The 13,429-nt window shown below is 45.4% G+C and overlaps 1 protein-coding gene across 2 annotated transcripts; it reads left to right on the forward strand.

The window, feature by feature from the left end:
* Nucleotides 1-492: 492 nt before the first annotated feature.
* ncbp3 (nuclear cap binding subunit 3) lies at nt 493-13,140 on the forward strand. 2 transcript variants are annotated; one of them, XM_061248770.1, is made up of 13 exons: nt 493-939; nt 1,506-1,571; nt 1,750-1,855; nt 3,281-3,406; nt 6,541-6,681; nt 7,527-7,693; nt 8,463-8,571; nt 8,700-8,799; nt 9,271-9,380; nt 10,270-10,636; nt 11,551-11,759; nt 12,145-12,327; nt 12,848-13,140. In XM_061248770.1, exons 1-13 carry the CDS (start codon nt 757-759, stop codon nt 13,108-13,110), a joined length of 2,130 nt encoding a protein of 709 aa, XP_061104754.1. In that variant the 5' UTR covers nt 493-756; the 3' UTR covers nt 13,111-13,140. The 2 variants fall into 2 exon arrangements, with proteins under 2 accessions (XP_061104754.1, XP_061104755.1); XM_061248771.1 differs by having other exon boundaries at nt 496-939; nt 6,541-6,675.
* The last annotated feature ends 289 nt before the right edge of the window (nt 13,141-13,429 follow it).

Consider the following 13,429-nt stretch of genomic DNA (forward strand, 5'->3'; position numbering starts at 1 on the left):
GCTGAATTACTAAAGTACTGCACAATCACCTATAAATGGAGTTTTCCATATAGAGCATGCAATAAATATGCTACAATGCCACTTTATCTACACACCATACAAAGGCAAACGATTCGGGCAAACCCGTAGAATACATTGGTTATGACTACATTCAATTGAAGGGTGGTATACATTGGCAGTATAAACATCCCACTTTCACATAAGGGATTTGCGTAAACAAAACATTGGTCTAAGGCACCACTAGACGTTGGTCTAGACACCCTTTTATTAGGTATGTATTACTTTTTTTAAACGTATTGGCTGCTGTAGCAGATTCACTTCAAGATTCACCAACAATCATTCCACGGTCAAGGTCACGTAGATCAACTTCTTCTTCATTCTGATGTTTAGTCTGAACAACTGAACCACTTGATCATGCCTGAATGCCTTTATATATTGAGCTACTGCCAGATTATTGGTTGATTCGGTATTTGCATTAACGAGCTGGTGTAGTCTACATGTCTACCTAATAAAGTAATAGAGTGTATGTAACCAATGCGATATGGTACAAGCATACGGCAACTACCTGGCTTGCTAGCTAAATGGACAAATTTAAGATGATTTATTGCGAAGTAGGCCTATTTGCCCTTTACAGCACATGGCCAGTGTTCGGCACTGTTGCTTGTAAAGCGGACATCCTGTCACTCGCTGCTTCAGTGTGCTGTGTAGGCTGTAGCCGCTTACCCCGGGTTATATGTGTGTGTGAGAGAAGCTGCTATGGCGGCAGTACGCAACCTCCGCGTTTCTGTGAAACCAGAGAGTGGGTCAGATCGCTCAGAATCAGATTCTGAATCAGATTCTGACAGAGATCCCCGCGAACCAGAGCCTATGGAGGTGGAAGAGGGGGAACTCGAGTTGGAGGACATTCCGATCCGCCGGTCTCTAAAGGAACTGTTACCGGTAAGTGAACTAGGCCTCACAGACCACGGGCTCTAGTGCTTATTGAACACTGAGAAAAAATGATTAAACTAGGGCGTAAGAAAGTGACGGTACCGGTCACAGGACGATCCGTTATTTTATTGCTGTTACTGAATGGGGGTCCTAAATCTCGAGGTTGCAAGCTACACACGTTTGCCTTAATCCTATATCCATATTTATTGTGGATAGCTAACGTTACGTTAGCTCAAATGTTTTGTAATTCTGAAATCTGATTAGCCTGCTAGCTAGCCGCCAAACTTCGCTACTATAACTAGCGAAGTTATGACAAATGCTGTTGTCCTGATTACAAAATCTCCGTAATTAGCCAAACCTTAATAAGTAACACTGAAGACATGGTCTGGGTTGATTTACTTTGCTTTTTGTTCCATGATTTTTTGTGAGTTAACGGCACCGTGACAGCATCGTTTTGGCCACGATCGCCAGTTTACTGCTTGGGTATCTAGCTAGATGGTTTAACTTGGTGCACAATTATCCAACTGGGAGTCACATGCTTTGTCAATGAAACGATGTATTCAATCTTTCGATAGGATACCAGTCGTCGGTATGAAAACAAAGCCGGGACTTTCATTACAGGAATCGACGTAACTTCTAAGGTAAAGTTAGTCAATTGGCTTTTATTATCGTCCTCTCAATACGATTCTTGTTTGTTTCACTAAAATTCGGTCTTGTAGGAACACCCTTGTTGACCAGTTTACTTTAGTTTCTTCAGTTCTCAGAATGGCAAACAGACATGACTGGTATTCACATAAAATGTGATGTCTATGGCTACAGGAGGCAGTGGAGAAGAAGGAGAAGAGAGCCAGGCGGTTCCATTTTCGTGCTGAGGACAACCTGGCTCAGAGGAACGTGGTGCTAGACCGAGAGATGCTGAGCAAAGGTGAACGCGAAGACATCACGACTATTAACACTGCATCTTGACTGAACTAACATTGAGCTCTCTGGGCATTTATTTTTAAAAGCTCCACAACCTTAACTACTTTCTTGCACCTACTGTGTCACTTAACATTACAGTATGTTAGAGGTTTATGTTTTGGCTGCTCTTATCGACTGGAACAGTGATTACTTGGCACCATCTCTGCTCATTGCTTACACCTTCATGCATAAGCTTTTGTACTGTAAGTCACTTTGGATAAGGGCATGTGCTAAAGGCCTACATGTAATAAGTTGGGCTGAGTGCTGTCCTCAGTTTTAAAGGTTGCTTCTGGTCATGGAAAACCATGCACAAATACCAGTGCCTGATGCCCTGAGCTACACAGTTCAGTGTCCTTTTCTCTGCTGTTGATATTATGCACTCCAGCTCCATTCCAACTACAGAGCCAGCTTTCCTTACCAGCCTTTCCAGTCGCCCAGCGTCCCTCTTCTTAAAGTTGCCTCCCCAGCACACAACGGCATAAGAAAGGACACTGGCGATGACAGACTGGTAAAACATCTAGAGGAGCTTACTGCAGACATTGAAAGACCGCAGCCTCCTGAGGAAGTAGAGCTGACTCTGCCCTTTCCCGTAGAGTGCATCAGTGTTGGCTGACCAGTCCAGTTTATTGTCCAGGTGTACCCCTAGGTATTTGTATGTGCTGACCACCTCCACATTGACCCCTTCAATGGAGACTGGCAGCATAGATGGCTTAGTCCTCCTGAAATCCACCACCATCTCCTTGGTTTTGGAAATGTTCAGCTGCATATGGTTGAGATTGCACCACTGCACAAAGTCATCCACCAGGTTCCTGTACTCATCCTCCTGCCCATCCCTGATACACCCCACTATTGCAGTGTCGTCTGAAAACTTCTGCATGTGGCATGACTCTGAGTTGTACAGGTTGACTGACATTACTGCTGTTCAGATTTACATGACCGAAAGGAACACATTCCCTCCTGTATGATCTGAAGGACTGAGCTCACTCATGTAGCACATGTCAACTGATGCTAATAGCTACTTGTATAATTAGTGTGATGAAGCCCTGCAGTTCTAATATTCTTGAATCAGCAATGAGCAGTCTCAAGTATGACCAATTCGACCAGAAAACTGACCCTTCTCCCCAAATGTTCATATTTGAACCCAGAGCCTGGGGTAGGCTGTGTATGCAAGTTCTGGCTCTATATGCATGACCTGTGCTTATGCCTTTAGATCTCTTGAGTACGTTTGGCAAAGAGGTGGGTTTAGTCATTTGAGTAAAATGTATTATAAACTTTATTTAACAAAATCTGAGTCTTTTGGTCCAGTCAAATTTGAATTGTGACTGCTGGGTGGAGCACTGCACAGTGTTTTGTGATAGTCATTGTTCTGGTTTGTCCCTGTCTCCCGTAGCGATCCCAACGATACGTCTGGAGGCCCTGTACCTTTGTGGGGTGGATGACATGAGCACGCAGGATGTTTTTGGCTTTTTCAAGGAGTACCCCCCAGCGCATATTGAATGGATTGATGACACTTCCTGTGAGTCCCTTTGCACCGTTCAGTTTGACTCATTGATATTGTACACTCAGTGAGCACTTTATTAGGTAGGCCTGTACACCAGCTTATTAATGCAAGTATTTAATCAGTCAATTATGTAGAAGCAACTAAATGCATAAAAGATGTTCAGCTGTTTTTCAGACCAAATGTCAGAATGGGGAAGAAATGTGATCGAAGTCATTTAGACCGTGGAATGATTGTTGGTGCCAGACAGGGTGGTTTGAGTGTCTCAGAAACTGATTATCTCCTGGGAATTCCATGCGCAACAGTCTCTAGAGTTGTGCATGAAAATCAGAGAATGGTGTGAAAGACAAAAAACATCCCCTGAGCAGCAGTTCTGCATGCAGAAACGTGTTGTTAATGAGAGGTCAGATGAAAAGGGCCAGACTGGTCAAAGCTGACAGGAAGGTGACAGTAACGCAAACACAGACGCAGTACAATAGTGGTTTGCAGAAGAGCATCTCTGAACACACAATGCATTAAAACTACAAGTGGATAGGCTACAGCAGCAGAAGACTTGAGTCTACAAGAATAAGCCTTAATACCTAATAAAATGCTCACTAAGTGTATAAACAAAACAAAAACAACTGTATTGCTATTATTGAGAAATATGTTGGCGAACTTATTCAAAAACAATTATCTTTTCAATTTACATGTGCACAGTTGCATACTGTGTCCATGGTGTAGTTTATTCCAGAATAAAAATATTCCTTTGTCTTTTTTATTGCACTTCGGCTACATTAGCGCATTAGATATTTCACAGAATAGCATTGGCAGTTATAGAGTTTACAAACCCTGGTGCCAGTTTTATTTGACAGTTCTAAATCTGCTTAACCTAGATTAAAATGTTGATTGGTTTTTATTTGATGGTTTTTATGTTGCTTCTGTGTCTCCTGAGTGGAATGTTCCGGGCTGGTAATTTGGAGAACTGCGGTATTTTGTTTCTTTGCATTTCCTGCTTCAATTAGACCAAATTATTTTTATGTTTTGTTGAGTTAGCTGGCACTAAATTTGTTGGTTACCATCTTTAGCAGAAGTTTAGATAATCACCTTGCAAAACTTTCACATTTATAAAAACGCCATTGCCAAAGAACAAGGAAAGCAAGCTTTTGAAGGACTTTAAGTAAATATGTAGGTCTCTACACTACCGGTCAAAAGTTTTAGAACACCCCAATGTTTCCAGTTTTTTATTGAAAATTATGCAGTTTAATGTCTCATTGTACTCTGAAATGAAAGCATAGAACAAATAAACAATTGAGGTTAAAAAATAAATCATGGAATCAATTTATAAACCAAAATGTATTCTAAACTTTTGACTCATCAAAGTAGCCACCTTTGGCAGATATAACAGCTGAACACACTCGTGGCATTCTACAATGGAAATCAAATATTCTGCAGAAAGTTCTTCCCAACTCTGTTGCAGAAGTTCCCATAAATGTGTGGCACTTGTAGGTTGCTTTGCTTTCACTTTTCTGTCCAGTTCATCCCGAACCAGCTCGATGGGGTTTAAGTCTGGAGACTGTGCTGGCCACTCCATGTTTTCAAGCTTACCATCTTACCTTTTTTCCTGAGGTAGTACTGGCATAGCTTGGACGTATGTTTTGGGCCATTATCTTGCTGTAGGATGAACCCCTGACCAACTAGGTGCATACCAGAGGGTACTGCATGGCGCTGCAGAATGCTGTGGTAGCCGTTTTGGTTCAGGGTGCCTCTCACTCTGTACAAGTCACCGACCCTGGATCCAGAAAAACAGCCCCAGACCATCACGCTTCCTCCTCCATGTTTGACAGTTCATGTCACACACTGAGGAACCATCCTTTTGCCTACTCGACAGCGTACAAAAATCCTGCGTGATGAACCGAAGATTTCAAACTTTGATTCATCAGTCCATAACACCTTCCAGTCTTCAGTAGTCCATTGGCGGTGTTTCATGGCCCAGGCACGCGTCTTCTTATTCTGACGTCTTAGCAATGGCTTTCTTGCTGCAACTTGACCGTTCAAACCTGCAAGTCGAAGTCTTCTCTTCACAGTAGAAACTGAGACTTGCTTACTACGACCACTATTAAGCTGTGCTTGAAGCTGTTGTCCTGTGAGCCGCCTATCATGCAAGCTGTTGACTCTCAGAAACTTGTCTTCTGATTCTGTTGTGGCTTTGGGTCTGGCAGACCCCTTCCTGTCAGAGTTTCTCCCAGTTTCTGAGTGCCTTTTGATGGTGAAGGAAACTGTACACCTTGACTTTCTTCGGAATTTCTCTGTAGGAAAGCCCTACATTTTTAAGTGTCATGATGGTCTGTCTCTTCCATTGTTAATTGCCTTTTTCTCACCATTTTTATAGTAACACACTACTTTCTGCAGTACAATACTGTTCAAATGATGCTCACAAGGGTATGGTACCATAGTGTGTTCCAACACTACTTTTATGCAGACAGAGGGGGTTGTACATAATCAAGAAAAGTTGGAACACCTGTAGGAATTGGTACCACCAACTTTCAAGGCTTGATCAACCTCCATTGCTGCAGAACAGCTTTAAGTTGTTAACCCATTTCTTGTTCCCTGAAAAAGGCCTTTTTGTATAATTCTGAAATGTGTATTATTTTTCAGTTTTGGGTAACCTTACCTTTTTTTTAACCTCTAGCAGTTCACTACTTACCTTTGTACCATTTCAAGCTATTCATTGGACTTGAACGGCTTGAATTTCAATAAAAAACTGGAAAAATTGGGGTGTTCTAAAACTTTTGACGGGTAGTGTATATAATATTATGGTAAATGGTTGGCATTTATATAGCGCCTTTATCCAAAGCGCTGTACAATTGATGCTTCTCATTCACCCATTCATACACACACTCGCAGACCTATTGCGATTGGCCAGGAACCAGCTCGTCAGGGGCATTTAGGGGCTAGGTGTCTTGCTCAGAGACACTTCGACACAGCCCGGGCGGGGGAATCGAACCGACAACCCTCCGACTGCCAGACGATTGCTCTTACTGCCTGAGCCATGTCGCCCCTGATATCTGTCGCATTCCTTTTTGACACAAGTATGACTTTAATGACTGCAATCTAGTTGTTAGCATTTTTAGACCTTCAGTTTTGAATCTCATCTATGCTGCATGTCCCAGGCAACGTGGTGTGGCTTGATGATGTCACCTCCTCCCGAGCTCTGATCAATATCAGCGGTATGCCGGACCCGGCCGTCGCCACCCCAGGGACAGACGACGCCAAAGAGACCAGCCCGCCCGCCCAGGAGAGCAGAGGTTTGTGTGAGTCAGAGCCCACACTGCTACAAAGCCACTCGCTAGAATAGCGACCAACCCGGTCAGTTTTCAGCCTTTAGAAAAATAGTCCTCTTGTACCCATATGGACTTATTTTTATTAAGCGATTCATTTAAAAAAAAAAAAAAAAAAAACGTTTTTTAATTATAATCACTGAGAAATTACCATAAACTGGTTTTATTATTTTAATCTATTACTTTTATATGGTCTGGCCAATTTTATAATCTGTCTTATAAGTCTGTCTTGTACTATGTTTGAAATTGTTTATGTTTCACATGAAGTTGAACTATGTTCGCTTTGGTTTTGATTATCAATACTAGACTGAGCAGTAAAATAGCCCTGCCTGTAACTAATGGAAAAATACTTTCCTAGTTAGTGCTGGAGATATTCTGTTTCATTATGATGAGGTAGCACAGAATTATGGGATGAAGGAAACTCAGCAGACACCAAGGCTACCTCACCATGCATATGCAGTTTGAGTAGGTCATTCATTTCTTCGAAGGGGTAGTGCAGTTTGTTAGTACCCTGTCATTTTAATTTTCTATTTTTATTTTTGTAAAGAGGCTTTGAATAATTGATTTGTATGCATTAGATGAGCTCAGAGTGCAGGTTGATGGTGGTCAGCAGAGGGATATGGAGGTGCTACATTTTGCAATACTGCATATTTCTCCTTTTAAAAGGAGCGTCAGTACAGTGACTCCTATCAGCCAATTCTTTCAGGCACTATGGCCAAAGAAAAATGGTATCGGTGCATGTCTAATTTCTAATGCTCGGAGATGGATGGTACTGCAGGCTAAGACATTTGGCTGCTTGGGTTTTTTTGTTTCCCCAGCCAGGAGGGAACATGGCTCAGAGGATGACGAAGATGAAGAGGAGGACGGGGAGGTGGTTGATGATCAGGAAGGCACGAAAGCAGAGAAGAGCAGCGAAGAGAGCGAAGGAAAAGCCAGCGAGAGTGAGGATGAGGGGGTGAAGAAGACTGCGCCAGAGAGCACAGAGGTACAGTGACGCTGAAATAAGAGAGAAGGCATACACGGGGGGGTATATAGCTGGCATCTGCAGCTCTGTTGCTTGTGCTCTGGTATCTGCAGCTCTGTTGCTTATGCACTGGTATCTGCAGCTCCGTTGCTTGTGTGCTGGTAACTGCAGCTCCGTTGCTTATGCGCCTGTATCTGCAGCTCTGTTACTTATGCGCCTGTATCTGCAGCTCTGTTACTTATGCACTGGTATCTGCAGCTCTGTTACTTATGCACTGGTATCTGCAGCTCTGTTACTTATGCACTGGTATCTGCAGCTCTGTTACTTGTGTGCTCTGGTATCTGCAGCTCTGTTGCTTATGCACTGGTATCTGCAGCTCCGTTGCTTGTGTGCTGGTAACTGCAGCTCCGTTGCTTATGCGCCTGTATCTGCAGCTCTGTTACTTATGCGCCTGTATCTGCAGCTCTGTTACTTATGCACTGGTATCTGCAGCTCCGTTGCTTATGCGCTGGTATCTGCAGCTCTGTTACTTATGTGCTGGTATCTGCAGCTCTGTTACTTATGCGCTGGTATCTGCAGCTCTGTTACTTATGCGCCTGTATCTGCAGCTCCGTTGCTTATGCGCTGGTATCTGCAGCTCTGTTACTTATGCGCTGGTATCTGCAGCTCTGTTACTTGTGTGCCGGTATCTGCAGCTCTGTTGCTTATTCGCTGGTATCTGCAGCTCTGTTACTTATTTGCCGGTATCTGCAGCTCTGTTACTTATGCGAGCGTTCCCGGTGTGTTCCAGCTGGACTCTTTGTCCGAGGTGGAGAGAGAGTCACTCTTGCGCAATGACCTTCGACCTACGACCAAGGAGTTCAAGGGAAGGAATCTCTTCCTCAGGTTTGCTACTCGGGGTGAGTGACCCTTGACCGTTACTTTACACATATGAATAAGTAAATGGTAAGATGGGTTGGATGTTTTATTTATCATTCAATGAACATGCGAACCATGTTTTGGTTAAATCTGATATTTTCATGTTCAGATGATAAGAAGGAGCTGGGAGCGGCCAGGCGGAGTCGGTACTACATGAAGTACGGCAACCCCAACTACGGCGGGATGAAAGGCATACTAAGCAACTCCTGGTGAGACCACAAACGCATCTGTTCTTACAAAGATCCAGCACGCACTGTATGTGCTCAACTGGTGTGACTCAGCTGCTAACGGAGAGCTCACCAAGAGTCTGAGGTTGAGACTCTGGTCAGCTGCTAACGGAGAGCTCACCAAGAGTCTGAGGTTGAGTCTCTGGTTTGGGTCTGTGCCGTGTCATTACCATTGGGTAATCACCATATAGTTTCCTTGGTCCTTGGTTTGAAAACCGTTTACGGTTTTTTAAATTTGTTTATTTATTAATTTCTTTTTTTAATTCCTCCTCTTGAACTGTCTCTGATCACTGCTTCAGAGAACAACTATCCTCTTCTGTAACTCATACTTTGTGTTTCTGTCACGGTAAACCAAGGATACTGATCTTTGGTACACAATCACGGGTTATATTCCAGTGCACAGCTCATGGAAAATACTTGATAAGAACATGAGAACCTTCTCCCCCGCTGCAGGAAACGCAGATATCACACACGGAGGATCCAACGCGACGTCCTGAAAACCAAGAAGCCTCTGATCGGGGACAGTATGGGCCACACCCCACCGTACACACACAGGCACTCTGGTGAGTGGGTGCTAGATGTGCTAATTGCTAATTACAAACTAGGTTAGCTGCAATAATTAATTCTCCAAACGAATTAGCCTGGGTTGTTAGTACTGAAGGGAAATTTGTGTTTGATTTGGACTTGAGCTGAAAGTTTAGTGTTGTATTGTTGTATTTATCTACATTTATCTCCAACTTCGAGAGGAGCCTAAAACTACTCTTCAATGGAAGGAGTAGTGAGATAACCAACATTGATAACCAAACCATATCTTTATTATTATTATGGTTGGTTCATTCACCCGTCTTGCCACCTTCTGTTGATGTAACATTCACTTTACCTGTCTTGCACATTTGGAGTAAACGGATAACAGAGCTGTGTTCTCGATTTTTCCTGGTTGAAGGGAAAAACTAGGGACAAGAGACATTTAGAAGGCTGGAATAGACATTTCTGTCAGCTGGAAAAACATTGAGCCAAACTCACTTCAGCCCGGCTAATTGAAGAAGACAAAATGGGTGCCAGCGCAGTCCAAATGCATAGAAAAAGATCCCTACTCTTACCGCACAGGGTCTAACCCAAAAAATAATGAGGGTTGGAGCAGCCAGAGCTGCACAACGCCTTTAATGAAAACGGGCAACTGCTGTTTTGGGCCGACGCATTCTGTGTTTTTATTAGGTTTTGCAGCAACAGACTGGGAAATAAAGACGAGGCACGTTGGCCCTTCTCATAAAATGTGTGTATGCTTGACGACACTTATCCAATCTGAGGACATTTTACCCATGACCAAATTAATGGTTGACTTGATTCACACACAAGCTTGAAGCCTTGTAGGGACCTCTGTTCATACCTCCTTGTATTGTTTCTGTTGCTGGAATTGCCTTTTTTCCCGCCTCACCCGGCCTCTCTTTACAGACCTGGTGAACCTTCCTGAAGAGCCAATAGAGGAGGAGGAGGAGGAAGAGGAGGAGGAGGAGGAAGAGGGGGAAGACATGGATTCGGAGGACAGGGTGGTGGAGTACCGTGAGGAGCGAGAGAAAGGGGAGAAGGACAGAGACAGGGAGCGGGACAGGGAGCGGGACCGGGAGCGGGGCAGGGATCGAGATGGCGGCCTACGCAGTGTGGGCAGTCTGCGGAGGCATGGCTCTACTTCCGGCTCCTCGGACTCTGACGAAATGGACTATGACCTGGAGCTGAAGATGATCTCCACGCCCTCGCCCAAGAAGAGCATGAAGATGACCATGTACGCCGACGAGGTGGAGTCCAACCTCAAGACCATACGGTGAGGCCTCGCCGTGGCCCCGACCAGCTGCCCTGTGGGACAGCAGGCGGTTGTTTAGGGGCAGGGTCCTCAATTTTACCTGAAACGGGGAGGCAGGCTTCTGCTGTAACCCAGCACTAATGCCTAGTACTCAACCAATCACAGGCTTGATTTAAACCAATATTTTAATATTTTAAAATAGATTTCTTTTCAGACGTATTCGAGTTGTTTGCGCAGAAATTTGGAGAACACCAGATTCTTTCAGGTAGCTTGCAATATGTCAGTCTGAAATTAGTACATCTCTGGCTATTATATGTCTTGTATACATCTTCCATGTCTTTCCTGCGTATACTAGCAGAAAATGACCTTGCCTTCGAGAGATGTCATAGTAATGTCTCGCACCTTATACCGTGCTTCGTGATTTTTGTTTGTGCATGTAGTGCGTTTCATATGTATATTTTGTTTAAGTTTCACAGTTTATTACCACATTTGAAGTGAAACCTGCAAGACGAGGAACGCAATTTGTGGGATTTGCTTTTATTCATTTTATAAATTTGCCATACTATTCGGAATCCTCTTGTCCAAATGTTGAAGCGCAGCCTGACCTGGATGAGACCTCATTTTTCACCAAAAAAATAAGCTACTGATTGATCAGTAGAGGGCGCCCTTACCTCTGATTGAAAGAGAAAAAGCCAGTCCTCCATGAGGGAACGGTGGAATTGAATAACTTAATCACCCCTCCATCTTATTTGCTTCACAATCCTGTCTACTCATTCATTACTGAAAAAAGAAATGGAAGTCTCGGTTGATGGTTATATAAAAGTCAAAAAAAAAAAAAAGAGAAAATGAGTCCTCAAGTATCTGTGGGGGAATTAGCCAGCTCTGCAAATATCAAAACATATCAAGCCTACGAGCTTCTCTCTCTCCCTGTACAGGAATTCGGTCCGTGGGGAGGGCGGGTCTAGCAGCAGCGTGAGGAACCGGATTGGAGGAGGGGCTGGGGGCGGGGCCGGGGGCGGCAGCGCCAAAGCGGCGGTGGAGAAGGTGACGGACGTGAGGCAGCTTCTGGAGGAGAAGCGGCAGGGCCTGTCACAGCAGCAGCAGCAATGTCCGCAGCCCTACGTCAACGCGGCGGGGAGGACAGGTCAGTGCGCCCGGGAGACCCCCTCCCCCCATCTGCAACTATCGGGGGGCAAACTGAATGTGGCAATTTTTCTGTCTTATGTCACTGCGTTTAACAGCACTTTCTATATGCTTTATGTTTGTTTCAAATCAACGAATCAATCTTGTAATCATGTTTTGTCATTACGTATATATATATACGTTTTTCAGCTTGACATCTTTGCCTTAGAATATAAGTCCTGGAGGGCTGTACCATCTGGTTCTCAGTAGTCACTTAAATTGCTGATCAACACTGAAAACCAGCAGCCTTCCTCAGACTCTCCTGCGGGAAGGGGAACTCAATGGACTCCGTCTCAGTTATTTATTTATTTTGTATTTATTTATTTTTTTCCCTTTCCTGTGTGAAGATGTTCGGAAGCGGTTGGGGAAGAGGCCGCACTCCCCCGAGGGCCGCCGGTCCACCTCGCCGGGGCCCCCCCGGGCCCCCACCCCTCGCCGCGAGCCCCTGACCAACGTGCACAGCCGGCTGGGGGTGCCCAAGCAGGAGGCCCACAGCCTCCACTCCCAGAGCCCCAAAGAGAAGAAGAGCGGTGAGGAGAGCTGAGCCATCGGCCATCTTTAATCTGCCGTACTCCTCGCCCATCCAGGGTTTTCAGGGGGGATACGTACAGAGTAACTCTGTGCGAAACCGTAAAATACATGCCACTGTAGTGTGACATTTCGGTTTGAATAAAGGCACTGCAGCCCATGGGTTCCACATTTTTTGAAGGATGAGGCTTTATTCAAGGGGGGAATTCTTAGTTCTCTGAGACGTAGGATGGAAATTAGTTGTGGATAGCATTCTGGATGAAAAGGATAGTTGAATGGTGGAACGCTCCCTTTGTTGCATTTCTTTTATTTGTAATGCTTTTCAGTATTCGGAGGAAGCAGCCATTTGAAGCACTGTCACAGTGGATGCCGTCAGAGTGCTTTCATGCGCAGTGGTGTGGAAATGTGTAGATGCTAGTTTTTGACATTGCTCTTGTCCAGCCTTGCCGCAGTTGCGTCACGGGTAACGGCGTGTCCCCGCACTCTCCACTGACGGCTTGCCCCTCTCCTCTCTCCCGGTAGGCGGGCTGTGGAGCAGGCTCGGCTCCTCGCAGATGGACAAAGTCCCTGAGAGGAAGGCTGAGAGCAGGAGCCCGGGCAAGGCCAAAGGCTCGAAGGAGGCGCCCGAGGAGGAAGACTCCGAGCTGCAGAAGGTGTGGGGCGCCATGATCAAGGAGAAGGAGCAGCAGTCGCACAAGATGAAGAAGAGCCGCCTGGACAACCTGCCGTCCCTGCAGATCGAGATCAGCCGCGACAGCAGCAACGGCTCCGACAGCGACTCCTGAGGGGCGGGCCGAGGAGGACGGTGCAGTCGGGCGGGGTCCAGCACGGGGGGGGGGGGGGGGGGGGGGTCGGGCGGGGTCGAGGACGGGACGTGACCGGTGAAAGGGTTCGGGAGAGAGTGACACTGCGGTAGGTGAGAAGGTACCCACAGCAGGAAGACGAGAGCAAGAGATGGACAGAAGGATGGAAGAAGGGTAGCGCTGGGAGGAGAGGTACTGGCTTCTCACTCCTCTATAGCAGAGTAGGAGGCCTTCCCTGCCATCACACTGCTCCTACCCCCACCCCACCCCACCCCGGTCCCCTGCACTCGTTCTTACATTC

The sequence above is a fragment of the Conger conger genome, chromosome 7 (genome assembly GCF_963514075.1).
Source record: "Conger conger chromosome 7, fConCon1.1, whole genome shotgun sequence".
In the NCBI taxonomy this organism is placed as follows: domain Eukaryota; kingdom Metazoa; phylum Chordata; class Actinopteri; order Anguilliformes; family Congridae; genus Conger; species Conger conger.

Excerpts from the sequence above, each read along its gene's own strand:
- ncbp3 (XM_061248770.1), top strand. The coding sequence starts at position 757 with ATGGCGGCAGTACGCAACCTCCGCGTTTCTGTGAAACCAGAGAGTGGG. Across the intron at positions 1,856-3,280 it reads CCGAGAGATGCTGAGCAAAG|CGATCCCAACGATACGTCTG; the intron begins GTGAACGCGAAG and ends TGTCTCCCGTAG. Across the intron at positions 8,800-9,270 it reads GGCATACTAAGCAACTCCTG|GAAACGCAGATATCACACAC; the intron begins GTGAGACCACAA and ends CCCCCGCTGCAG.